The sequence below is a fragment of the Bos indicus x Bos taurus genome, chromosome 7 (genome assembly GCF_003369695.1).
Source record: "Bos indicus x Bos taurus breed Angus x Brahman F1 hybrid chromosome 7, Bos_hybrid_MaternalHap_v2.0, whole genome shotgun sequence".
In the NCBI taxonomy this organism is placed as follows: Eukaryota; Metazoa; Chordata; class Mammalia; order Artiodactyla; family Bovidae; genus Bos; species Bos indicus x Bos taurus.
The window spans coordinates 8,623,521-8,651,306 of record NC_040082.1 but is presented as its reverse complement, the minus strand read 5'-3'; the positions used below and the strand labels follow the sequence as shown (position 1 = coordinate 8,651,306).

Below are 27,786 nucleotides of genomic sequence, written 5' to 3'. Positions count from 1 at the left end.
AAGCATCTCAGATGAGTAATTGTGGTAGGGAGGGAAAAGGTGATGTTGACATAAAGCATCAATGAATCACATGACTTCGTGATTCACTGGTGAGAGGACAATGAATTTAGTTTTCTGGATTGATTGTCCTAAAACATGGTTTAATACTGAGACACTATTTTTTTTAAAGTATGGGGAGAAGAGGAAGAGTTCTGGTTTGGTCCTGTTGAGTTCAAAGTCACATTGAAGTGGGTATTCAAGCGAAGTGGAAATTTCTGGATGACAGTTTTATATACCACTAGGATCTCAGTACTAGTCAGAGTCATTTGTCAAATGTAGCAGCTTAAGCTTTGTGAGTGTCCGAGACTACTTAACAGAAAGAGGTCTTCAGTTCAGTTCAGTCGCTCAGTCGTGTCCAAGTCTTTGCGACCCCATGGACTAGAGCACGCCAGGCCTCCCTGTCCATCACCAGCTCCCGGAGTTTACCCAAACTCCTGTCCATCGAGTCGGTGATGCCATCCAACCATCTCATCCTCTGTCATCCACTTCTCCTCCTGCCTTCAATCTTTCCCAGCATCAGGGTCTTTTCAAATGAGTCAGCTCTTCACATCAAGTGGCCAAAGTATTGGAGTTTCAGCTTCAGCATCAGTCCTTCCAGTGAACATTCAGAATTGATTTCCTTTATGATTCACTGGTTGGATCTCCTTGCAGTCCAAGGGACTCTCAAGAGTCTTCTCAAACACCACACTACAAAAGCATCTATTTTTCAGCACTCAGCTTTCTTTATAGCTCAACTCACATCCATACATGACTACAGAAAAACCATAGTTTTGACCATACAGACCTTTGTTGGTAAAGTAATGTCTCTGCTTTTTACTATGCTGTCTAGTTTAGTCATAGCTATTCTTCCAAGGAGCAAGCTTCTTTTAATTTCATGGCTGCAGTCACCATCTGCAGTGATTTTGGAGCCCAAGAAAATAAAATCTGTCACTGTTTCCATTGTATTGTTTCCCCATCTATTTGCCACAAAGTGATGGGACCAGATGCCATGATCTTAGTTTTTCAAATGTGGCGTTTTAAGCCAGCTTTTTCACTTTCCTCTTTCACTTTCATCAAGAGGTCTTTAGTTCTTCTTCACTTTCTGCCATCAGGGTGGTGTCATCTGCGTATCTGAGGTTATTGATATTTCTCCCAGCAACCTTGTATCCAGTTTGTGCTTCATCCAGCCCAGCATTTTGCATGATGTACTCTGCATATAAGTTAAATAAGCAAGGTGACAATATATAGCCTTGATGCACTCCTTTCCTGATTTGGAACCAGTCTGTTGTTCCATGTCCAGTTCTGTTGCTTCTTGACCTGCATAGAGATTTCTCAGGAGGCAGGTCAGGTGGTCTGGTATTCCCTTCTCTGGAAGAATTTTCCACAATTTGTTGTGATCCACACAGTCAAAGGCTTTGGTGTAGTCAATAAAGCCCGGGGTCAAAAACACCAGCGTTTCCATATATTGAACAAAATAAGAGGAAGCAAAGATGACAGGTGAAGACCTGGAAAGAACGTATTAGAAGGAGAGTTTCTGAAGGGACTTTAAAAGTGCTATGTGCCACCAGTAGTCAGGATGAAGAGTCTATTGGCTTTGGCAACTAGGAGCTCTTAGGTGACTCTTGCCGTACAAGAGTTAAGTAGGGAGTAAAAGCAGATACCTTCAGTTTAGGAAGAAAGAGGATGTGAGGAAGGATGAAGCAGCACATCATCCCACACTGTCCAATATGGTAGACACTAACCACGTGTGGTTATTGAAATTTGAATATAAATGAATTAAAAGTAAGCTAACAAAAATTAAGGCTTCCCTGGTAGCTCAGTTGGTAAAGAATCCACCTGCAATGCAGGAGACCCCAGTTCGATTCCTGGGTTGGAAAATCCCCTGGAGAAGGGAAAGGCTACCCACTGCAGTATTCTTGGGCTTCCTTAATGACTCATCTGGTAAAGAATCTGCCTGCAATGCCGGAGACCTGGGTTCAATCCCTGGGTTGGGAAGATCCTCTGGAGAAGGGAAAGGCTACCCACTCCTGTATTCTGGCCTGGAGAATTCCATGGGCTCTATAGTCCATGGGGTCTCACTCCTGTATTCTGGTCTGGAGAGTTCCATGGGCTCTATAGTCCATGGGGTCGCACTCCTGTGTTCTGGCCTGGAGAATTCCATGGGCTGTATAGTCCATGGGGTCGCACTCCTGTATTCTGGCCTGGAGAGTTCCATGGACTCTATAGTCCATGGGGTCACAAAGAGTTGGACACGACTCAGCAACGCTCACTTCAGTCATATTAGCTGCGCTACAAGCCCTCCATCGCCCCTTGCATCCAGGAGCCATCCTATTGGGAACACAGGTAAAGACTGTTTCCATTATCACAGAAAGGTGTTGCAGATGGTGCTGGAACTTGTTCCAGAAAGAGGGAAAATGGAAAAACTTGAAAGACATAGTGTGTCAAAAGAGGTCTCTTCTCATCTCCATGACCACTCAAGATAAACACACACGGAGTGTGTGTGTCTATAGCCTGAGTCAGATCTTTGGCAGAGAAGTCATGTCAGAGAAGGAAAGAAAGAGCAGATAGGAAAGGCTCTCAAAGGCTCAGAGAGGGCTCGTACCCAGAACACTGGAGTGGAGATGGTTCTTTCTCCAGAAATAGACTGAGAAGCAAAAGAAAGAACAGATACAACCTTTTTTGGTAAAATCAGGAAGCAAATCATAAATGTAGCCTTGATGACTTGTTGAGAAAATAGAGGGCGTAAACGTAAAAGGGGACTTTTTTCCATATGACAGTCCCAGTACTTCAATAAGAAATGGAATTAATTTTTAAAAATTTTAGGTAAGCCGTAGATTGAAGCAGATGCATGTTGCAACTTGAGTTTATATGTTTGTCATTAATAATTATAATAAGTACAGTTTAGTGATGTCTACTTTATGATATCCACTGGACTGGGCATTTTACATTAACTATCTTCGTTAAATCCACAAAACAATTTTAAAGGTAGCTGTTGTTTTCTGTTTGTAAAGGTTAAGTAACTGGCTTAAAGGCACAGAGTAGCTATTAAGTGTCAGGGGTTGGATTCGAACACTAGTGGGAAACGCAGACCAGACCCTGAGTAACAGCAATACAGAACAGGAGCAGAGGGCTGTGGCTGCACGTCGCAGCCGCCCCTCGTCTAGCTGTCCAGGCAGGCTTCTTGGGTACAAGTGATGCCTAAGGAGCATCTGAAGGTTGAGGCCCTGGGGAGAGAAAATGTCTGGGAAGGAGAAACAACATCTTCTTAGATTGACATTCAAGGAAGTAAAGTCCAATATGGCTATAATATAAACTGAAAAAAAAAAAAGAGAATATTGAGAGATGACGCTGGGGTAGAGACCATCCAACGTCCTCCATTTATAGTCTATTCCATCTGCTGTACTCAAGGTTAGATAGACTTCATGAGTCAAGATCTTCATATGACTAAGAAAATGGTTAGCATTTCCAGATTTCATATATTTCAGACACCAGAAGAGAAAAAGGCTGGGGAAAGGCTGGGCAGGAGCGGGACGGGGGGAACACCTTCCTGGTTTATGTGTAAGACTGTAAGAGATAGCCATCTAGCGGTCTCCTGCATGTAATCTCGAGAAGTGAGTTGCTACTCTGAAGCAGTGTTGTCACAAGGCCAGTGCATTTGTGTGCAGCCAAGCCTATATTACATTGCTAACTTTTTATTTTCCTAACCCAGTGATCATTGTAAATGACCATTCCAAAGGAACCAAGTGCTCTGCATTTGGTACTTTATCAAAGCTTTTAGATTTTTGCTGACAACCCTGAATAACCATGCTTAGTTCTAAGCCTGTGTTCCTTCGTCAGCGTTAGCCTAATGTCATGGATTCAGGTTTTAAAATCGCGTTCTTTATCTGTCCCTGAAATCATCTTGTTTTTAGTCACTATATAAAATGTTTCATTGCACAATAGCATATTGAGCTACTTATGTTTAGTGTGTGGGGCAGGAGAATTTCTCAGTAATAGATTTACTTCTCTTCTGTGAGGCAGGATGCCACTGTGGCCTACCACACTCAGGTGCATTGTGATTTGCTTTGTTCATTTTACTGATATTTGTCCTAATACGTGGTAATTATTTTCTGATTGAAGATCTCACCTGGGAGAAGCTGCTTTCATGAGCAAGAATTGAAAGCCTACTTTGAATCATTAAACCAAGATTATTTGCAAATATGCACTGATATATTTTAATAATATATTCTTTAGTGGAATGTATCCCAGTTAAACCAGTTATTATTTTTGTTTTCTGATAATCATAAAAAGAGATTTTATAAATGTTGTCTGATGATGCTATAAATGTAATTAAAGCTTAAGCAAAAGGACTCCACAATCATAAGTTTCATTAACAGTACTTAATATAGGGTGAGGAAAAGGAAGAACTGTGGGTTACCTTGGGGTTTGGGTTAGAAAAGCTTTATGATTTCATTGAAAATAGAAATGTTTCCTATTCACACAGTTGACTGAATGGATTGAATGGACTTGAAGCCATAATTGTAAATGATGAAGATTAAAATGCTTCATGAACCTTGCATAGTTGTATTTTGAATCTGTCATAATATTTTATAAATAATTGTTTTCATGAAGCTATATTATCGTATCCACATTTACTTCTTAGTACAGGAAGACATGAAATAATATTGCAGTGATGAATCATTCCAATGATACTAGTTTGTTCAAAATCTTCTCTTTTGCTAGAAACTGATTTCAAAATACTCTTTTGTCACAAAATTATTTTTCAGGAACTTGTTCATTTCTTGTTTAAAATGGACGACTAGAGCTACTTAGAGCAGCAGCAGCACAGCTAACAAAATGATAATAAAACTTTGGTTTTCCAGTTGCCACGTGGATGTTATATTTTTTGTGTTTCATAGCACCTGCTCAAAAATATACATTTTATTTTTGTATATTATACTTTAATAGGCTTTTAAAGACAACTTCAAAGGGTTTGCCTGTGCATACAGCTGTTTTCTGATATAACTGTTGATAATATTTTATTTTGAAAGACTGATGAATTCTGACTTTTAAATCAATCCAACAGCCTTGTGAAAACCATTATTGAAATATCCCATGCAGTCACATATGCATGATTTTATTTCTACTATTTGCTAATAGAGGTTATTTAGTGTTATTAGCTGCTGAGATAACAGAAGGAAATGGGTGGTTTATGAAATGAAATGTGAAGCATTATTATTTTTTCATTGTTCTGGAAAATCGTTTTTTTTTTTTTCTCCCCATGCTCCAACATCTGAGAGCAACCTTCTCTCTCACTTATTATCAGGAATCAAGAGATGATATTTTTAAGGCACAACATTTTGTAAATTTTGAAGTCTTATCAACTCCCCACCCCTTCTCTCTTCTCTTTTTTCCACAGGTGATTTCTATTCACTACTTTCCAAGCTGCTAGGAGAAAGGGAAGATGTTGTTCATGTGCATAAATATAATCCTACAGAAAAGGCAGAATCAGAGTCTGACCTGGTAGCTGAGATTGCAAACGTAGTCCAAAAGAAGGATCTTGGTCGGTCCGATACCAGAGAGAGTGCAGAACAGGAGAGGGGCAATGCTATTCTTGTCAGAGACAGAATTCACAAATTCCACAGACTAGTGTCTACCTTGAGGCCTGCAGAGAGCAGAGTTCTGTCGGTACAGCAGCCCCTACCTGGTGAAGGCACCTGGGAACCAGAACACACAGGAGGTGCGTTTAGGTGCTTCTTTTAAAGAATAAAATGTGAGACACTGCGCTCCACATTAGCAAAATCTGAAGGGAATAAAAATTAGTGGGTGAGAAAACTCACCAATGAAAAGGACTTACCATTAGGAAAACATGATTCTATTTGGATTATCAGATATCACTTTTGTTCGAGTTTTTGTTTTGGTCCAATCCTACATTCATTCCATTTCTGTTCAGTTGATGAGCCAGAACTACCAGGACCCAAACTCTCTGGATCATATGGGGAAGGGCGGCATATGGAATTCAGGAGAACCAATCCTTAACCGCATCAACATTGGGACTAAACCAAAAATTCAAACCTAATATATAAAGTTCCACTGTGTGAAATGGTTATACACCACTTCCTTTAAGGTAATTTAATTCCTCTCAGAGGAATCTTACACTTCCAACATTCTCATCCAATTGACTTGTAAAATGTAACCCTTATTATGACTTTGATTTCTTAAGTTCCATTATCAATTATCATCTTAATTGAAAAGCTGAATGGTTATATCTGAAGGGACCTCCAGCAAGTCAGTAACTATCAGATTCATCTTCTAACCAGGATTGGCTTCTGTAATTAGAGGACAATACCTTATTCCCTTCAGGTTTCTGTACCAGCGAGCTATGGATGCCTCATCTTTGTCTTTAATTGTGTTGTGGCTTCTGTGATATTGATCGTGTTTCATGTTACTTGCTAATGTGGAAGGCCAGATCATACAGCATGTGGAGATAATCTCCAGAAAAGTAGCGGGTGTGCATGCATGGCAGCGGTCCATGCGTGGGCTGGAATGGCACAGGCTGTCAGCATGATGTTTTCAAATACAGCTTTGCAGGAAGCCATAAATTATTCAACACCCAACTGATTTTTATTTATAATTGAAAAACAAATTAGCATGCAGTGCCATTTTCTCACACACAGGTTTCAAGCATTGTCCATTAGGACTGGCCTAATAGTCTCTATGAGGTGTTAACTGGAACCCAGATTTTTAACCTCTTCATATTTAAATAGGGTCAGCCCTGCTCTAACTCCTTCTAAATTTACCTAATAAAACTGTTTCCAAAGAGGTGGCCCCTGAACCTCCCCTCACATTAGAATCACCTAGGATGGTTATGAAAAATCTAGACTTCTGAATCCTACTGAAGAACAACTGAGTTGATATCTCTGAGCACAGTGTCTAGGAATCTGCAGTTTATGATGCCCTTATCTATTTCATAGACAGACTGGATTGTCTGTCTGAACCTCTGTATATAAAAGGGCTTCTTTGGTGAGAATACAATTCTGTTCAAGTTTGAAATGTTAGAGTTCCAGCATGCTTTATTCCATGACTTATCTTTTCTGAATTTTTTTTTATTGAGGCGACATTGGTTTATAACATTATATGTTTCATGTGTACAGCCTTATATTTCTATCTCTGTGTATTTCTATCTTTGTGTATTTCTATCTCTGTATACCCTACAGTGTGCTCGCCACCAAAAATTTAGTTTCTAGTTGTCTGTGACTTGCCTTTGTTACTCTTCAGTTTGAAATAATACCATGATCATTTATAGACATCCTAAGTGTCAGTGTGAAAGTCATAATTTGACTTAAGGAATTATATTCCTAAGACCTACTAAGTTTTTCTAAGAAGGAAATACTTAAAACACTCAAAATACAGTTACTGGCCAAGTCTCCACATTCCTTTCGAGGTGGTAAAAATGGGAGTGCCCAGAATAAAAATGTTTCTTCAAGACCCGGTTCAGGAAGTTCCTTTCATTCTAAGTATGTGGGTGAATGTCATTGAAATAAAGCAATGAGTTAGAGAAACATACAATACAAACTCTAGTTACAGGAAGAAAATGTGCATGTATTTCCTTTCTGAAATGACTTATTTTAGTGTTATTTCACTACTCTGATTCCAAATTTTTATAAAATTAAATGCAAAATAGCAAAGCCCACATTTAGATAAGCTATTTCTAAAAATCTTTTCAATTTTCTTTCACTTTTTACTATAGCACAATGTAATATCTGACTTTAATTGAAGAAAACACTTAGTAAATGGTATACTATGTTAATAATTATGATTATAGTTGCTATCATTAGTGTCATGTTGGAGTAAGATTTCAAAAATTTAAACACCAAAGTAGTAGAACTGAATATTAATTATTTTAGCCTAAGCAGCATCCATGAGAGAATTTTCTTACAATATGTAGGAAAGCTGCAAAAGTCGACACTCTTAAGTTGATTAACAAAATATAACTTAGCAGTGTTCGATCATAATGAGAATTTGTGGCTCTTCAAATAACTGGTCACGTACATTGATCTGCTTTGATGTTTCTCTATAATGTGTGATGTACAGTGTGGCAGTGTGCAACCTAGTAAGTTGGGAAGCAGATACACTCCTGTTTACTCTTAGTACACTTTGGTTTCTACCATTAGTTTGATGTCTGTATTAAGACAGCATTCATAGAGGAGAAAGAAAATCACAGTCTCTTTTCTGGTTGCCTTCAGGAAACTAGACTCTTTGAAAAATAATTTTTAAACTATCAATAGCTATTCTCTTCCCTGTTGAATTTAACTGGACTACTATTTGCTAGCATATGGAAGCCTGATTTGACATATGCTGTACACCTTTGGACATCAGCAAATACATCTGCATTTGTGTGATACCTCCCACAAGATGAGAGAATGTGTAGTCTTTAAATATTGTTATGGTGCATTTAAATTTTACTTAATTTCTACGGACAATTTTTTCTTGACTCAGAAGCCATACTTTTAACATATTTCTGTCATGCTGGCTCTAGGTTCAAGTCTTATAGAATTCCCAGAGTGAAATAAAGCATTCACTAGGCTGAATTTTCCGGAGAAGGCAATGGCACCCCACTCCAGTACTTTTGCCTAAAAAATCCCATGGACGGAGAAGCCTGGTAGGCTGCAGTCCATGGGGTCGCTAGAGTCGGACACAACTGAGCGACTTCACTTTCACTTTTCACTTTCATGCATTGGAGAAGGAAATGGCAACCCACTCCAGTGTTCTTGCCTGGAGAATCCCAGGGACGGGAAGCCTGGTGGGCTGCCGTCTATGGGTCACACAGAGTCACACAGGACTGAAGCGACTTAGCAGCAGCAGGCTGAATTTTCATCTCTGGAGGAAAGGAGAATAATGAAAACAAAAATCTATGATAAAATCATTTATAGAGGAAGAAACCCATTTATAGAAGCATAGAAAGGATACATGCCATGTATCCAAAATGCCACAGTTCAGTCAACCAGCATTCAAACCCAGGCAGATTTGCTCAGTCTCGGTTTTTAATTACTTTATTACTCTGTCTCACAATAAAATAATAGATAGGCTGTTTTTTTTTTTCCAACCTTCCCATCATCTTATCTACAGTTGTAATAACTCTAGGTGTAGAATGCCTTTGGTCATACTTTCTCAATCAATATCAAAACAATTTGACTAAGGTGAAGATTCACTTGCAGTTAAATTTTTAAAAGAAAAGGAAGTCCGCTAATACTTCTGAGCCCCTGGTTATGTCTTAACTCTCTTACTCACTTCACTCCCACTAAATAAGACAGTATAATTAATTCTTGTTTTCTTTCTCACTTAAGTATAAATATTTCTTTTAGTCTTAGTTAATTATAGTTATTGTTGGCACTTCTGATGAATAACAATCCCTGACCAAAATAAGGCATCTTTTCATCACTAAATGCAAATCTACTTGTGTAGAAAAAGCAACAATTTTATTTCGTTCTTGTTGAAATCTACTGATTTCTGTAGGATCTTCTCCTTAAGATTAAATATAAAGAGCCTTGTTACAGTAAAGTTAAGTCATAGCCTAGGTTTGACATTATATTTTTTCTCAAATTTTTTTGTCTAATTCTGTTAGTCCTATGTACACAGATAAAGGAATGCCCTTTTAAATGCTTGTTAATAATTTCATATGAAAGCAGCATTGATTGCTAACATTAATCTTTCTGGGTAAGATATAATTCATTAATCTGCTTAGTGATTTATTGATACAGTTTTAGTTTTAATGTTAAATTTTTTTCTGAAAGTAACTTTTTTAAAATATATGATAGAATATGAGGCTGTCCATTTACCTTTATTTATAATGAATGCAAAGATTTTTCTGAAATAACCCTGTCATTTGATATCTGACTTTAGCTCAGCTGACACTTGGAGTTGGGAATGGCTTGCCCAAGGTCATATGTAAGAAATCTGTATTTAATTTTCAAATTAGGACTGTCAGTTTACAACATTAGTCATATATGCTAATGAATTACTTCTTAAGTAAAGTCTAAGAGGAATCTGAACTGGAATTTCTAACTTTTCCATGATTAAAAATGTCAAGTTTAACTTAGAACCCAAATACATTTTATCAGACAGTTTTTTAATAAGGATTTGAAATATTTTTGAGGGTTAGAAAATAATCACCCTTGCTATTGATGGCCAGAGTCTTTTATAAATACAGAAAATAATCTGGGGTTCTGTCCAAGTATCCTATAATTCTCTTATAAAGATGGGCAGGGCTTGTGAAAGCATTAATATTTATTCCATATGCATACACCGCTAGTCCTCCATGACTGCTTTGATTCTTGATCACTTCATCTTAAAGAGAACAGCCTTTAACTGCGTAATAATGAAAAAAGATGATGACACTGGAAGCAGAAACATCAATTCACAGAGCTAGTGTTCACAGAAGAAAATGTGAACTCAGTTTTCCTTTAACTGTTTGGGAATTTGTAATTAACACAGAGACCTAGGTTTTCAGGTCCTGAAAGTTTTGAGGTCTTAGCTAGGTAATCTTAACATATGTGCAGTGATGTTTTTAATGAAATTTAAAGTAACTTAATATAATTTCTCTGAATGTTCTTGCCATGCACAAAACAGTTCTTCTTTGCACTGACTCAGTACTGAAAGAGCCACGTTTCTCACATTGTTCATCCTCATATATTTCCTCATGTATCACCTTTACTGTTTTGAAAATTTACCAAAAGTGTATAAATGTGCCCTAGATAGTTATCCTGCTTTTTCATCTTGAAAGTTTCCAACCGAAGGGAATTCTTGTAAGTGACAGAATAGGTTGTTAACAACCTATCAGTCAGTGCTTTTTGCAGATTTTGAGAGTTTACCAATCTAAGGTCAGTGACAATATGGGATTATTCACAGCTAGATTGAAGTTCTTTACACAGTATTTCATGTATTTTATGAAATCCTCATTTGAACCCAGAATAGTATATTTATTTAGGACAGCGCATATTTTCTATCAGAAGGAGCATCTCTAAATCTTCATGAGCGCCTCGCTTCCAGTCCTTGTTGTAGACCACGGATAAAAAAGGTCCAGGAAACATGAGATTTGTTGATTGCCATCAATGAAAATAATTAGCCAATTAACATTTTTTTATTGAGTCTCTTCACGGTGTCTTCAGCACAATGCTAGGCGTGAAAAGACGTGGTGCCGGTGAGCTATAAGATGCTAAGGGTGTTTAAATGCTAGTGGACAACATAAGCAAGTAGAAAGTGGAGCATAGAGTTCAGTTTAGTGCATTTATTAGGCCAGTACCATGGGCCAGGCCCTAGCAAAACTTAGTGACAAAACAGGGAATAAGACAGGATCTCTGCCCTCACAGAATTTCACCTAGTTGAAGTGGTGTTGGGCTCTGAGAAGCCGATGAAAGCAATTAAATATCTCAGTTGTTATGAGGTTCAAGGTTCAAGATCCAGAATCTTCAGGAGCTGCTGACTGCATGCAGAATGGCCACCAAAAAGGACCAGCTGTAACTGAGATGAGAATGAATGAAGTGCAGCTTGAGATTCATGCCACTTTAAAATGACTTAAAATAGTTTCTTTGGGGAATCCATCTATACATCTCTAATTATCATCCGTAGACCCTGTTTCCTGAGTTCACTTTCAAAAACACACTTTTATCCATGCCACCCCGTGCTTGAAAGCCATCGGTGGCCCTGCAGTTTGCTTCCTTTTCTCCTTATCACAAACGTGTAGATGATTAGTGCTGTTCATCCAAGCAGCCCCACTCATTTCCACTGCTGTGCCAATTTAGGCATGCCAGCTGTAAGTCTGCCCCCTTCTCCCCAGCTCAGGAAGACAGCAAAATACACAGGATTAAAAATTATATTCTCACGTGCTCTAGTATGTTTCAAAGGTAAATTATTCCCAAGCTCTGGGCTTTACTCCTATTAATAAAGTACTTGCAGCATACCTCAGAATTAATCATAGTATAGATCAAGACACCACAGCGTAGAGCTACTCTCATTCATTGTTAAATCCATACTCTTCCTTGTGCTTGACAATATATCTTCCAGTCTACACTAGGTCTTGGGGTCTGTTTAATCCTGCTTCTCACTTCCATACCCCACCTGACGTACACAGATGTCTTTAAAGATATACAGATTACTTAAAGATCTTGAAACACATTCTGCAGTTATAAACATCCTCCCTCTCCATCTTTCTGACTACCCGCTTCTGTATTTGATAAACCTTGAAGAGAGAATCCCTACCCTCTCCCAGCCAAGCCTCAGAAAAGATGATGGGCCCTTTCCCGTGTTCCGGCACCACACTGTGTTATAAGTATTTGCTTTCTGTTGTTTTTTTTTTTCCCTCATTTTATCCTATGAGTCCCTCCAGGCTCCAAGCCATGCTGTACTTGTGTTCCCAGAATCTCGCATAATACCTTACGTAGACAGTCCACTTAGGGGTTATTTGTTGAAGATGTATCAGCAAAGGTTATAGGCAAAACTGTTCTAGTCATCGTATTGATTGTGATATATTTTGTTAATTTTTATTAAAAAAAAATTAAACCTACAAAGGTAAGAACATCTGGAGTGGAAAGGTACTGTTTCCTTTTTCTGTAGTTAAGAGAATGACTTTAAAGTGTTTATTCTCACACTGGCATCCTCTCAAGTTTTCAGAAGTTGATTATATGAGTCCTGGGTGTCCCTTTCTTCCTCCAGTCTTGAATGTTTATCTTTGAGAATCACTGCATGTTGCCACATCCTCCAGTGTACGGGCAGGAGAGGGACTCCAGTTGCTTTTTTACTTCTCAGTGTCTCTCCTGAAGCATTTCAGAGAGAAGGAAATGTTGCCATTGATACAGAGGATTTCACAGTATCTTCTTAACTTTCTATCCTGTTAGTAGAGCTCCTCTGTACTCATACCTCTTTACTCATGAGCATTTTTATAAAAGGGATTAGCACAATTGAACTTAGGTATTCTCTTAAGTATAAACGCATTCTAAACAGAAGTGAGAGTAATTGATACATCATTCAGTCATAGAATGTCTGTTATTTTTTCCTTTCTCATGTTAGGAAACAGTGAAATATAAACCGTGAAAAAGTATCTCTCCATTCCCATTGTTACAGGAACACTGAGGCTGGGCGAAATGAAACTGGAATCTTACATAGTTCCTGTACAGGGGATCATCAATGATGGTTTCTTATAGGGTCTAATATATATTGAACACCCACAGTTTACAGAAGTTAGGTGAGAGAGAGAGAGAGACAGCTGCGCACACACACAGACACACACACACAGAGGCTTATTGCCCAAGAATGCTATTCATTTAAAGGCTTTGCGTTAAAATGATATTATCCATATTACCATATTTTCCAAAGATACTAGTTAAAGGTACGAATCTTGAAGAAGGTAGTCTCCAATTTGCTCCTTAATGACTGAAGGATAAACTGGTTTTATAAGGCATCTTATCAACAGGAAAAGAGCATTTAGTCCCCAAACAGGTTCACAGTCACTTACTTATTCATGGCCCAGGAGGCTACACTTTGGCATGTGCATGCGGTATATGTTACGTAGAGCACGCTTGTTTTTGTTTGTTTGTTTGTTTTTTGCATCTAGTGACATTACTGCATGATTCTTACAATCATTGTGAATCTTCGTGGAGTTATACTGACTTTCTTTTTTACACTAAATGTATGGGTTTCTCTTTCAGATTTCCATGTAGAAGAGGCACTGGATTGGCCTGGAGTATACTTGTTACCAGGCCAGGTTTCTGGGGTGGCTCTGGACCCTCAGAATAATCTCGTGATTTTCCACCGAGGTGACCACGTCTGGGATGGAAAGTAAGTAATCATTTTTCCTTCAAGAAGTAAATGAAATTAAAAACAGCATGCGTCGCTTCCCATTAAACTAAGAATAATGGTGAGAGTACTATGAAGGTTCTTTTTGAACATAATGTTTGTGAACACAACGTGTTCTTTTAATATATGATTGTGATACACAGGAAAGAGGAGGTCTTGTGCATTTGGAAACAATTAAGATGGTTTCACAAGCTAGTTTATGGAAGGAGGGCAAGAAGTCTGTGATTCTGCCTACTTCCCTGGTGGCTCAGATGGTAAAGCGTCTGTCTGCAATGCAGGAGACCTGGGTTCAGTCTCTGGGTTGGGAAGATCCCCTGGAGAAGGAAATGGCAAACCACTCCAGTACTCTTGCCTGGAAAATCCCATGGACAGTGGGGCCTGGTAGGCTACAGACCATGGGGTCGCAAAGAGTCAAAGACAACTGAGCGACTTCACTTTCACTTTCTGCCTACTTAGCATTTTGCTCTCGTTTCCTTGAAGCCACCTCCACACTCCTAAGGAGAGAAATATTAAAGAAATTAGGACAGTACATGGCTGAGGCATTTCAAGACTTCAGAAGAAGTGCATCATGGTAAATGATCAACTCAGAAAAGTTACTGGTTGACTGCAGTAAAGCACTTCCTTATCTCCCTGTGCTGGGTATTGAACCGTCTTGAGGCCACTGGACTCTCGCTTTCCCTGAGGCCACTCCGTGGCAGTGATAACAGTGCCTCCTGGGGAATTCTGTGGTTGGAGCCGCGTGGCCACCATATGTATAGAAATAGTACCTTGCCCTCACATGTTCCTGTAGATCATTTCTTTTACACAGACGCTCTCTTTTTAAGAGCACTGGAGACTTAATAACACCGAAACTCACGCTCCTGCTTTTCCCTTGGGGTTTCTCTTTCCAACCTTTTATTCTGTCTTCCAGTATCTTATAGGGATTTTTGGTTTAAAAAATGTCTAACATTTATTGAGTTGTTTGCTGTGCCTCTGTGACTGTTCTAAATGTTTGCGTGAATTACCTCCCAGCAGTTAGGCACGGTTAGTACCATCACGATTCACATTTTACAGGTGAAGAAATCCAGAGAAGATGAGTGTTTTGCCCCACGTCTCACAGGTAGCCCAGCACAGGTGGGCTTCAGTTGCTGTCCGTCTGACTCAGCGTTGGCACACTTACCCACTTTGTCCTACTCGCTTCCTTTTAGAGGATTGTGAACACATTTACGGGATTGTATTTTTCAACGCTGGCTCCAAAGTTTATCAGTGTATCTTAATTCTCCTAAGTATTGAATATCCATTTATTCATCTGTTTTATCACAAATTTTCATATAAAGGTGGATTTTTAACTATCTTGTGAGTTAAATGTAATGAATCTTCTTCTTATTTCAAGTGTACAGCTAAAGGGTTTCATTTGGAAAACTGAGGATCCACACACACAGTTCAACTGTTTTTTCCCTCCATTTTCAGAGATGCTGATGAAACTTAGGCTAAACCTGTGCTGTACATACACATGGACGCAGTTTTCTTGGTGCAGCTGAAGATGAATTCAGTCAGCATTTCAGGGTAGATCGATAGCTTTGATACTGTTTAATTATCCTTTGCAGTTGTCACACTTGAGAATGGAATCTAAGAAAGAGATCACTTCAGAGTTCAAAGCCATCAAGCTCAACATCTCTATTTCTACATCTCTGTTACATCATCTTAGTCATTATTGAACATCTAATGATATTTTAACAAGTGCTTTCAAAAGCAAACTATTACTATTCACTGTAGCATATTCTTCATTTTAATGAATATTACTATATTTTCTGCATGGATTTCTAGCCACATTTTATCAGACGAGAAAATTACAGCATCATTTTCTTCCACTGATACTGTTTCAGCTGGCTAAAGCTAAATTGGACGAAGTCCAGTTTTCCATTTTAATGTGATATTCATTCCAAGTAAACAGCAGAGGCTGGAATAGTTTAATAGGGGGAAAAAAGGGATCAGTACAGGCCAGCCTGGGGTAAATGACCCAAGACTGAAACAAGAGCCACATAAGAACATTTTCTGGGACATACATGGCTGTCCCAGCAGAAGACCTGATTTTTCTGGCTTCGTGCTTTCATCTAGATAACCTGCCAGTATCCTGGTAAATAGATTCCAGTTCCATCGCCAAAGCCCTGGTGCGTTTACCCTGATGAATGGCTCTGACAAAGCGGTCTTGTTAAAAATTAAAACTTCAGAACAGGGGCGCTAATTTATACCATTAAGTCTGTTTCTTCTTTCTCCTTTGTCTTTATCGTTCAGGTGTAAGAATATTTGTCATCCCTCTCCTTTTGCCTCTCTTGTATTTCCTGTTGGCCTCTAGCAGCCTTTGCCACCCATGAAAATTCTCTTCGGGCACTCCAATCTCTGCTTTAAACACTGTCTGCTTTGTTACTCACAAAGAGATTTAGAAGTGGATTACTCTGCTAGTTGTTTTGTAGGTAAATAGATTTGGATGTGCTGATCCTGCTCGTTGAACAGTTGTGCGTGACCATCCTTCCTGTATGTGCAAGTGAATTATATAAAATGGGCGAAGTAATTTTCTTCTCACTCATTGAATATCCAAAGATCGTACAAACAAAAAGACAGCACTTCCCTGAGGAATTTCTTACGTGCTGGTGAGAGACAATGGAAATTGAAACATGGGGAGGAAATTGCGTTCTTATTGCTACCACGGTTTGTTTAGAAAGATGAGAAATTCTGTATTAATTTTCCTCAGAATCCCATCCTGAGTCTTCTCATGTGCACAAAACTGTAAGTTCCATAAGGTCAGTCAGTCAGTCCAGTCGCTCAATCACGTCCGACTCTTTGTGACCCCATGGACTGCAGCACGCCAGGCCTCCCTGTCCGTCACCAGCTCCTGGAGCTTACTCATACTCATGTCCATTGAGTCGGTGATGCCATCCAACCATCTCATCCTGTGTCGTCCCCTTCTCCTCCTGCCTTTAGTCTTTCCAAATGAGGGTCTTTTTCAAATGAGTCAGTTCTTCGCATCAAGTGACCAAAGTACTGAGGTTTCAGCTTCAGCATCAGTCCTTCCAATGAACATTTAGGACTGATCTCCTTTAGGATGGACTAGTTGGATCTCCTTGCAGTCCAAGGGACACTCAAGAGTCTTCTCCAACACCACAGTTCAAAAGCATCAATTCTTCAGCACTCAGCTTTCTTTATAGTCCAACTCTCACATCCATACATGACCACTGGAAAAACCATAGCCTTGACTAGATAGACCTTTGTTGGCCAAGTTTTTGTCTCTGCTTTTTAATATGCTGTCTAGTTTGATCATAGCTTTTCTTCCAAGGAGCAAGCATCTTTTAATTTCATGGCTGCAGTCACCGTCTGCAGTGATTTTAGAGCCAAAAAATAAATAAATAAATAAAGTCTGTCACTATTTCCATTGTTTCCCCTTCTATTTGCCATGAAATGATGGGACCAGATGCCATGATCTTCGTTTTCTGAATGTTGAGCTTTAAGCCAACTTCTTCACTCTCCTCTTTCACTTTCATCAAGAGGCTCTTTAGTTCTTCTTTGCTTTCTGCCATAAGGGTGGTGTCATCTGCATATCTGAGGTTATTGATATTTCTCCCAGCAATCTTGATTCTAGTTTGTGCTTCATGCAGTCCAGCATTTCGCATGATGCACTCTGCATAGAAGATAAGTAAGCAGGGTAACCGTATACAGCCTTGACATACTCTTCTATTGTTAAACACTGTTTTTTGAAGAAAGCCTTATTGTCTCTTACAGATATCCTTTGAAACTCTGCATTTAATTGGGTTACCTTTCCCTCTCCCCCTTGCTTTTTGCTTCTCTTTGTTCTTCCACTATTTGTAAAGCCTCCTCAGATAACCACCCTGCCTTCTTGTTTTTCCTTTTATTTGGAATGGTTTTGTTCGCCACCTCCTGTACAATACTATGGACCTCTGTCCATAGTTCTTCAGGTACACTGTTATCTAAATCTAGTCTCTTGAATCTTTGTCACCTCCACTACAAATTCATACGGGATTTAAGTCATACTGGCTGGCCTAGTGTTTTTCCCAGTTTTCTTTAGTTTAAGCCTGAATTTTGCTATGAGAAGGTGATGATCTGAGCCACAGTCAGCTCCAGGTCTTGTTCTTGTTGACTGTATGCAGCTTCTCCATTTTCGGCTACAGAGAATGTAATCGGTTTGATTTCGGTATTGGTCATTTGGTGATGTCCATGTGTAAAGTCATCTCTTATGTTGTTGAAAAAGAGTATTTACTATGACTAGTGCATTCTCTTGGCAGAATTCAGTTACCCTTTGCCCTGCTTCATTTTGTACTCCCAGGCCAAACTTGCCTGTTACTCTGGGTATATCTTAACTTCCTACTTTTGCCTTCCAATCCCCGATGATGACTATAACATCTTTTTTAGGTATCAGTTCTAGAAGGTCTTCTAGGTCTTCATAGAACCACTCAACTTTAGATTCTTCAGCATTAGTGGTTGGGGCATAGACTTGGATTACTGTCATGTTGACGGTTGCCTTGGAAGTGAAACGAGATCATCCTGTTATTTTTGAGGGTGCACCCATGTACTATATTTCAGACACTTTTGTTGATTATGAGGGCTTCTCTATTTCTTGTAAGGGATTCTTGCCCACAGTAGTAGATAAATAATCAGTTCAATTCAGTTGCTCAGTCATGTCCAACTGTTTGCAACCCCATGGACTGCAGCATGCCAGGCCTCCCTATCCATCACCAGCTCCCAGAGTTTACTCAAACTCATGACCATTGAGGTGGTGATGCCATCCAACCATCTCATCCTCTGTTGTCCCCTTCTCCTCCTGCCTTTAGTCTTTCCCAGCATCAGGGTCTTTTCAAATGAGTCAGTTCTTCGTATCAAGTGACCAAACTATTGGAGTTTCAGCTTCAGCATCAGTCCTTCCAATGAATATTCAGGACTGATTTCCTTTAGGGTGGATTGGTTGGATCTCCTTGCAGTCCAAGGGACTCTCAAGAGTCTTCTCTAACACCACAGTTCAAAAGTATCAATTCTTTGGCACTCAGGTTTCTTTATAGTCCACCTCTCACATCCATACATGACTACTGAAGAAGCGATAGCCTTGAGTAGATGGACCTTTCTTGGCAAAGTAATGTCTCTACTTTTTAATATGCTGTCTAGGTTGGTCATAAATTTTCTTCCGAGGAGGAAGCGTCTTTTAATTTCATGGCTGCAATCACCATCTGCAGTGCTTTTGGAGCCCAGAAAAATAAAGTTTGACACTGTTTCCACTGTTTCCCCCTCTATTTGCCATGAAGTGATGGGACCAGATGCCATGATCTTCGTTTTCTGAATGTTGAGTTTTAAGCCAACTTTTTCACTCTCTTCTTTCAACTTCATCAAGAGGCTCTTTAGTTCTTCTTCACTTTCTGCATAAGGGTGGTGTCATCTGCATATCTGAGGTTAGTGATATTTCTCCCAGCAATCTTGATCCCAGCTTGTGCTTCATCCAGCCCAGCATTTCTCATGATGTACTCTGCATAGAAGTTAAATAAGCAGGGTGACAATATACAACCTTGACGTACTCCTTTCTTGATTTGGAACCAGTCTGTTGTTCCATGTCCAGTTCTAACTGTTGCTTCTTCCTGATCTGCATACAGATTTCTCAAGAGGCAGATCAGGTGGTCTGGTATTTCCATTTCTTTAAGAATTTTCCACAGTCTGTTGTGATCCACACAGTCAAAGGCTTTGGCATAGTCAATAAAGCAGAAGTCAAGAACTCTCTTGCTTTTTCGATGATTAGTGGTCTTCTGCATTAAATTCACCCATTCCTGTCCATTTTAGTTCACTGATTCCTAGGATGTCTATGTTGATTCTTACCATTTCCTGCTTGACCATGTCTGATTTTCCTTGATTCATGGACCTAACATTCCAGTTCCTATACAGTCCTGTTTTTTGTAGCATCAGATTTTACTTTCATCACCAGACACATCCACAACTGAGCATCATATCCACTTCGGCCCAGCTGCTTCATTCATTCTCCTCCACTCTTCCCCAGTAGCATATTGGACCCCTTCAGACCTGCGGGACTCATCTTTTGGTGTCATATCTTTTTGGCCTTTTATACAGCTCATGAGGTTCTCACGGCAAGTATACTGGGGTGGTTTGCCATTCCCTCCTCCAGAAGGAGGAGTTATTACTATTTAGTAATAATCCCTAATTAATAGTCCATACCCAAAGCTTTTTTGATATCACATCAATTTTCTTTGCTTCCCTGGTGGCTCAGCTGATAAAGAATCTGCCTGCAATGTGGGAGACCTGGGTTCAATCCCTGGGTTGGGAAGATCTCCTGGAGAAGGGAACAGCTACCCACTCCAGTGTTCTGGCCTGGAGAATTCCATGGACTCCATGGGGTCACAAAGAGTCGGACACGACTGTGCAGCTCTCACCTTCCGTTCTCTTTATGAGTACTGTTCCTCGTCTTTCCTGCCCAACAGCCTTGATCAGCCCTTACTCTTCTACTTAATTATGCTAAATAAGCATGGCAACAAGAATAATAATAACAGTAAACTGTTATCTCCTTTCTCAATTTGATTTCTGTTTTCCTCCTTGTCAGTCCCTTACTTCCATATAGCTGCTCTATATATGTGTGCTAATAACTCAGTCATGTGCAACTCTTTGCAACCTTGTGAATTGTAGCCCACCAGGCTCCTCTGTTCATGGGATTCTCCAGGCAAGAATACTAGAATGAGTTACTATTCCCTTCTCCAGAGGGTCATCCCAACCCAGGGATCGAACCCTAGTCTCCTGCATTGCAGGAGGGTTGTTTACTGTCTGAGCCATCGGGTAAGCCCATGGCTACTGTAAGAGACTTCTTCTAGCTGAAAGGAAGTTTCAGGGTGTAATGAAACTTTAACAAGCCTCTTGTCTGCCCTAATGTTAGGGCAGCATGACAACGAGGGCTCTTTAAAGTTTAAATGCCTCCCAGCAGGAGCTGGGTAGCTCCTGCCTCAGTAACCTTTGTTCCTTGGGTGTCTATCTTAAAATCACCACCATGGTCAGAGGCTTGCTTCCTGGCCTCTCTTTTATTTATCTCAGCTATAGTTGAAGTTCTCCTCTGCAGGCCTCATGTCCCATACCCTCTTCAGTAAATCATGGGTTTTATCCCTTATTTTTAGGCACTAGAAGGTATTTCTATTATACCATCTGTCACTCTTCACATGGAGTTGAAAGGGATTTTGAAAGTTGTGTCACTTGGAATTCCATCTGTAGCCAATGAAGGAGAAAACCCAATGCATACGAGCTTAGAAAAAGAAGAAATTTATTAGTTTGTATAAATAAAAACTTTCAGGGTATGGTAGCTCAGATGATAGCACCAGGGTCTATTTAACACATCTTCTCCTGGTTAGTTCCATTCTTAGGCTCAGATTGATCTTCCTCCCTATTTGCAACTTCAGAATACCAGAAGAGACCATCTGTGTCCTTGATAGGTCAACAAGAAATCCTTAAATTGAATCATTTAGTGTTCTCCTACCTGACTTTAGGTAGGTAGCAGAACATTTTTCTTTCATCCTGAACTGTGGGCAAAGGAATGAAATTCACTCTTTGGCTTAGCCTAAGCTTTTTGTTTTATCTCTGTAATGTGAGAGTAGAGTTGATATTATCAAAAGCAAGTGGGGGTTTGACAGAAAAACAACAAAATGCTGTAAAACAATTATCCTTCAATTTAAAAAAAAAAGTGGACTGAGAGTGAGGCTTAGAATTTTGGGTCAACTAGAGAAAAATAGGTTTCATTGGCACAAAATGGGGCAGTAGACATTGAGCACCCAGAGTAGCAGAGGTCCACCAGAGAGCGCAGCTCCAGGCTCCTGCCAGGACGTCTCCAGGCAAAATCTTCCACCGTCATCTGAATTCTTTCAGATGCTTGAATTCTTTCAGAGGCCAGAAATTCCCTAGAATGAGATATACTTCCCAATTATGGGACTCATCTAGATGTCATTCGGTTCTTCATCACATTAACCTCAAATCTGTGTCCTATAACTTCACCTTCATGACAGCCAAATGCAGAGTAAATTCACTTCCATTTATTCGTGTCAGTTATTTGCATATTTGAAGAAAGTCTTATCTTCTCCAGACTAAATATCCCATAGGCCCTGAGCCAGTCTTCATGTTAACATGATATTTTTATCTGAAGGTGCTCTGGTTTCTCAGTCTTCTAGTGTTTGGTTGAGAAGTAGCCACAGTGCTTCATGTATTACCTGATGAGCAGCACAGTTAACTTTCCTTGATGTGTATTCTAGATATCTATTAGTGATTGGCATTCACTTTTCTTCAGCAGTCATATCACCTTGTTACTTTGTGTTGAATGTGTAATCTACTGATGTCTCTAATTATATTTCATAAAATTGTGCACAAGTTTTTACTGGAAATTCGTATTTATACAGTGAACACTGAATTCAGCATTTTATTCCAATTATATTTCATGTTGCTAGATTTAGCATTGCTTCCATTTTTACAGATACTATTTTATTCTTAATTAACCAGAGAATGAGCTGTCCCTTCCAGCCTGGTATTAGGTCTGTTTGGTGAATTTGCCTTTCATATCTTCATACATATTGTTTATAAAGTTTGAATAGTTGACTGCTTGGTTTAACAAGTTTTGTCCTTAGAGATGTGGGCTTCTGGGAATCTCCCATTTGCCCCCCAGATAATTCATTCAGAAACCATCTCCTCAACAATGTTTTATGGAATCTTGCCAAGTTTTTTTTGTTTCAAAAGTCTGCTTCCTAACTTGCATAAAAAGCAGTTCAAGATTTGCCTCACTAGTCACCTGAAGTTTCAATTAAGATATCTGCTTGAGGTTCTGCTTCTGTATCTGCAAATTCTTTCATACCTTTAGAATTAATTAGACCTGGAAAATTGAACTTATTACCTTCACATCCAAGGGAAAATTGTAAGGAGTCCTACAAAGAGAACGTCCGTAGTCTGCCCTTCTGTCTTATATTGCCGTTTGCTGTTGTGCTCAAGCCAGTTTTTCAGTTTTATGCCACTTTCTCCGATTCTTCTTGGCTATGTGACTATTCTTCTGTCTCTTCTACATCTACAAATTAAATTTGATAACTGGAGGGGAGACTCTCCCAGTCCAGTAGGTTAATCCTAATAAGAAAAAAACATATGTTTTTGTGGACAGGACACCCAGGTTTCAAACTTGGTTTCTGTTTCCTAGCTCTGAGGCCCGTATCAAGACATTTGAGTTCAGTGCCTCTGTTCTCTAGTCCAAAAAAATGAAGGCTTTAAAATCTTCCTCCTTCTCTTGAGTAACAAAAGTCACTTTGTTAAGTAACACGTTCCCAGTGGCCTTACTGACCAAACAGAGCCTGGTGCTGTGATACCTAGTCTTTTGATATTTTCATCCTTATTTGGGATGTCTCTAATGCTGGGTCCATCAGGGCATAAGTGGTCACGCTGAGTTCTTTGTCTGCCCACCCTTTTTCCTCCTCATAGGGAATTTTTGCAATGTGTGTAAGAAGTAAATGTTTTAAACATAGTGTTAAATTATATTCCATTTAAAGTCTTTAGTCTTCGTATAGTATGTCTTTGCTTTCCTAACATTGAAGGTATGTTTCCCTTTATTTTCTCACTTGAAAACCTGTGGTCCTTTCTCCAACCTCTTAATTTATATAATTACAACATTATATTTTACTTCTGTCTTCAGTTGCTCTTATTTATTTTGCATTTCCCTTAATTTTGATTGATGGCACAGAAGTTTATTTTCTCTGTATTCTAAATTCTTTTGCGTATGAATATAGCAATGCATTTCTTTTCAGCCTTATCTAAACTGTTTGATTAGCTGCTAATGTGCAAAATCATTAATGGGGGATTCAAACTGCTAAAATAAAGAACTGATGAATACCAGCCCGCAGGCCTCCATTCAGCCTTTTCCACTGAGTGCTTTTTCAGAGAAGCAAGCAGAGATCAGCAGTGCTCCAGGCACTGTGTGAAATGTGCAGGGTGTTATTATATTCTGTAAAAAGTTAAACGTGGTTGAAATAAAGACCTCTCTGCAGCATATAATGCAGGGTAGCTGCTTTGGAACACTAAATAAGCAGTTTGCTACAGCAACAGTGTATCCAGCTCTATAATCTGACATCCATTTGTGAACTGTTCAAGGGTTACTTTTCTTTGAATTACAAGAGAGTTTATAAATTACTTTATTTGGCAGATTTAATGTGAGTATGTGTGTTGTGTGTGTGTGTGTGTGTGACTTTTCCCATTTCAGAATAAAAAAAAAAAAAATGAACCATCAATTCCTTTTATTACTTGCCCTGTGTATCTACCAGGGGCCAGCTATTAGTTGTATGAAGCTCCAGCTATCCCAAGTGAAAGGATTAAGACTCATCAACCAATCTATTGAGTGACAGTGACTGAATATCCCTTGATGCTGCCAGTTTAAACATACAGACATCTGGTAAAGGGTATCACAGAAGATTTTCAATGAAATAGTTGAATCTATGGTGTTGTGGTTAATTCCTTTAAAGCTCTGGTGTCCCCAAGAATTCTAGAATGTTATTATTTGTTATTTATGTTACTGAAATAAATGAAAATACTCAAATGATGCTAATATCAGTAAATTTAAAAACTTGCCTAGTCACTGAGATCCTTAAGGGATATGGGGGAAATATAGTAATATTATTATTAATAACCACAGAACTGCATTCCATAGGAAGAGTGGTTAGTTTGAAGCATTACAAAGAATGTCCTCTGTACATGCTAATGACATGGGGCTCATTTGTAATAATTAAAAAACCCTAAAAGATAAATGATATTACTAGTTGTTACATTGTGTATATATAAGATACTAAGAAAAAAAACTTGATAATTTAAGAGATCTGATATTTTCATACATCTAATATTTAATTATAAAAATCTGATTTATTTACTCCAAAATCTGATTTATTTACTCCATGGCTTACTTATATTGTTCCTTATTTTTCTTTTGGCTCTTTCATTTGCTATTTCACATTTGTTATAACATCACCAAAAAATGAATAATAAAAGAGTATGATCCTCAAATTAGTTAATTTTGCATTTTTCCCACCACTAGAAATTTGACATTTCTAGATTGTGAATATAGATGCCCACACACAATTTGGGTTTGTGACAGCAGAACATCAACTACTTGATACATTTTTTTCTGTATTCATGAACAGTGTAGAACAGTTCCATTGATAAAGGATATTTTATGACATGTGCATTAGCTACATGTCATTTGATACGACTCACATAAGCAGTGAGTCTGGGTTTATTTATATTTTTCCTTGACATAGCTTGTTCTCTTGGAAGCCAAGCCCAGCATTACGGGTCCTTGACTTTGAGCTTACATGACTACCAGAGAATAATTTAAACTAGAATTTACATTTTTAGATACTTAAGTGTCTGGAAAAATAAACTAGAGCTATAAAAAAGCATAATTTAAGATAGAGGAATTCAGCATATGCCCCTGAAGGTGTTGGGTGGGGGAAATCTCCATCAATAAGTTGTAAGAATGTTATTTCCTAAAATAGTGGGACCAGAGATTGAAGACTGATGGTGAGTATTTAAGTGAATGACAAGACAGACCAAAGAATACTGCAACCTATTGCTTGGGGAAATCACGAACAAGTAAATATGTCAGGCTTCTCTTACAGTTTGCCATTTTGCAGATAAGAGATGTGGAATTAGGTATGCCAGGTTGCAGTTTTATCAGGATATACAGCAGGCAGTTGGACTGTCACTGTCATTAGCTGTCATTAGTGGGCCAGAACGCTGCATGTCACGTGGACAGCACTTGGTATGAATTGTGAGGACGTGGTAACTTTCCCTAGTACTGACTCCTAGGTGGAGAAGTAATACAGTAGTGTATTCCACGCCCAAGTAAATAAACTGTAAGAATAAATGAAAATTTTAGGAAATACCAAATGGAAAAGGGTGTCTAAATATAATCAGTGGATTTTCCCAATATCAGTATCCCGGTTATGATATTGTAGTATAGTTGTTCAGAAAGGTACCACTGAGGAAACCAGGCAAAGTGTACATAGAATCTCTCTCTGAGCCACCAGGGAAGCCCTATTATTTGTGTGTGTGTGTGTGTGTGTGAAGTCATGTCCAGCTCTCTGCAACCCCTGGAGGACTGTAGCCCTCCAGGCTCTTCTGGAGAATACCAGGTTCTCCAGTATTCTGGAGAATACTCCAAGAATACTGAAATGGGTTGCCATTCCCTTCTCTAGGGATTATGTCTTGTGACTGCATGTAAATCTACAGTTATCTCAAATTTCTATTAAAAAAGTGAAAACAAATTTTAACTCCTTAAAGTCAGAGAAAACATAATTCTCACGTTGTTTAGATTACCATTATGCCATTAAAAATCGTGAAATGTTTCTGAATAATGAGGAATATGACTTCAGCCTTAAATAATGAATGAAGGGACTTCATCCTGCTATGTGCGTGCATACATGCTGAGTCACTTCAGTCTTGTCCAACTCTTTGCAAACCTATGGACTGTAGTCCACAGGCTCCTCTGTCCATGGGATTCTCCAGGTGAGAATACTGGAGTGGGTTGCCATGCCTTCCTCCAGGGGATCTTTCCAACCCAGGGATTGAACCCCTGTCTCCTGTACTTCCTGCATTGCAGGTGGATTGTTACCACTGAGCCACCAGGGAAGCCCTCATGTTACTACATATGAATGTAAAACTGTAGCATACTATGAGTGTTAGACATGCTGCACTTAAGTTATCCAGTATCCTAGACAAGTTGGAAAAAATTACCATTGATGGTTGAATTCAATAGCTTTGTTTTCTATGAGAATGGTTATGATTTTTAGTACAGAACGTCACATCAAAAAGAGACACATGTATATGAAATCTAGAAAAATGGTACTGATGAACTTATTTGCAGGGCAGCAGTGTAAACACAGACACAGAGACCAGACTGTGGGTGCCGCGGGGGGGCAGAGAGGATGGGACAAATTGAGGGAATAACATTGAAACATAGACATTGCCTGTGCTCAGTCCCTGTTATGTCCGACCCTTTGCAACCCCATGGCTGTAGCCCACCAGGCTCCTCTGTCCATGGGATTCTCCAGGCTAGAACACTGGAGTGGATTGCCTTGCCTTTCCTTATGGGATCTTCCCAACCCAGGGATTGAACCCAGGTCTCCCGCATTGCGGGCAGATTCTTTACAGCCTGAGCCACCAGGGAAGCCCAAGAATCCTGGAGTAGGTAGCCTATCCCTTCTTCAGGGAATCTTCCTGACCCAGGAATCGAACTAGGGTCTCCTGCTTTGCAGGCGGATTCTTTTCCAGCTGAGCTACCCAGGAAGCCCAAACTTACACATTACCATATGTAAAACATATGGCCAGAGGGACTTGCTGTGTGTCACAGGGAGCTCAACTCCATGCTCGGAGACAGCCTGGAGGGGTGGGATAGGGTGGGAGGTGGGAGGGAGGAGGTTTAAGAGGGAGCGGACATACGTATACCTATGGCAGATTCATTTTGATGTACGGCAGAAACCAACACAACATTGTAAAGCAATTATCCTCCAATTAAAAGTAAATAAAAATACATTCAGATAGAGGATAAACTGTTTGGTGTTTCCTAGTACTAAGAAAGAGTTACTTGTGTTTGCTCATTATTGGTGTCTCCTGATTTATTAATATCTTGCATATTCTTACATTGATTCTAACTAATAAAATTGTATGTTTTAATTTAATAATGATGTCATAATTGTCTTATAAAATATGCTTTGTTGGTGATGTTACTTCCATTTCATCAACTTATGTATTTTTTTTCTGCTATGTGGTTTTAACTACACATAATAGCATATGTAAGCAGTATTACTTAAGTTTTAGTTGACAAAGCTGAATCAATATTTTTTATTCAATTGAATGCATCATTAATAAGAACTACTTCAGGGACTTATTATTATCTTT

At 39.1% G+C, this 27,786-nt stretch overlaps 1 protein-coding gene across 12 annotated transcripts in view; it reads left to right on the top strand.

Annotated features, from left to right (window-relative positions):
• PAM (peptidylglycine alpha-amidating monooxygenase) overlaps positions 1-27,786 on the top strand; it is a 324,946-nt gene that overhangs the window by 265,714 nt on the left and 31,446 nt on the right. For 6 of the 12 annotated variants that reach the window (XM_027545518.1, XM_027545517.1, XM_027545513.1 and 3 more), the window contains exons 16-17: positions 5,417-5,737; positions 13,701-13,830. In XM_027545518.1, the coding sequence (XP_027401319.1) occupies positions 5,417-5,737; positions 13,701-13,830 (451 nt within the window). The remainder of the gene's footprint in view (positions 1-5,416; positions 5,738-13,700; positions 13,831-27,786) is intronic. The other 6 variants (XM_027545524.1, XM_027545523.1, XM_027545521.1 and 3 more) reach the window with 1 other exon arrangement.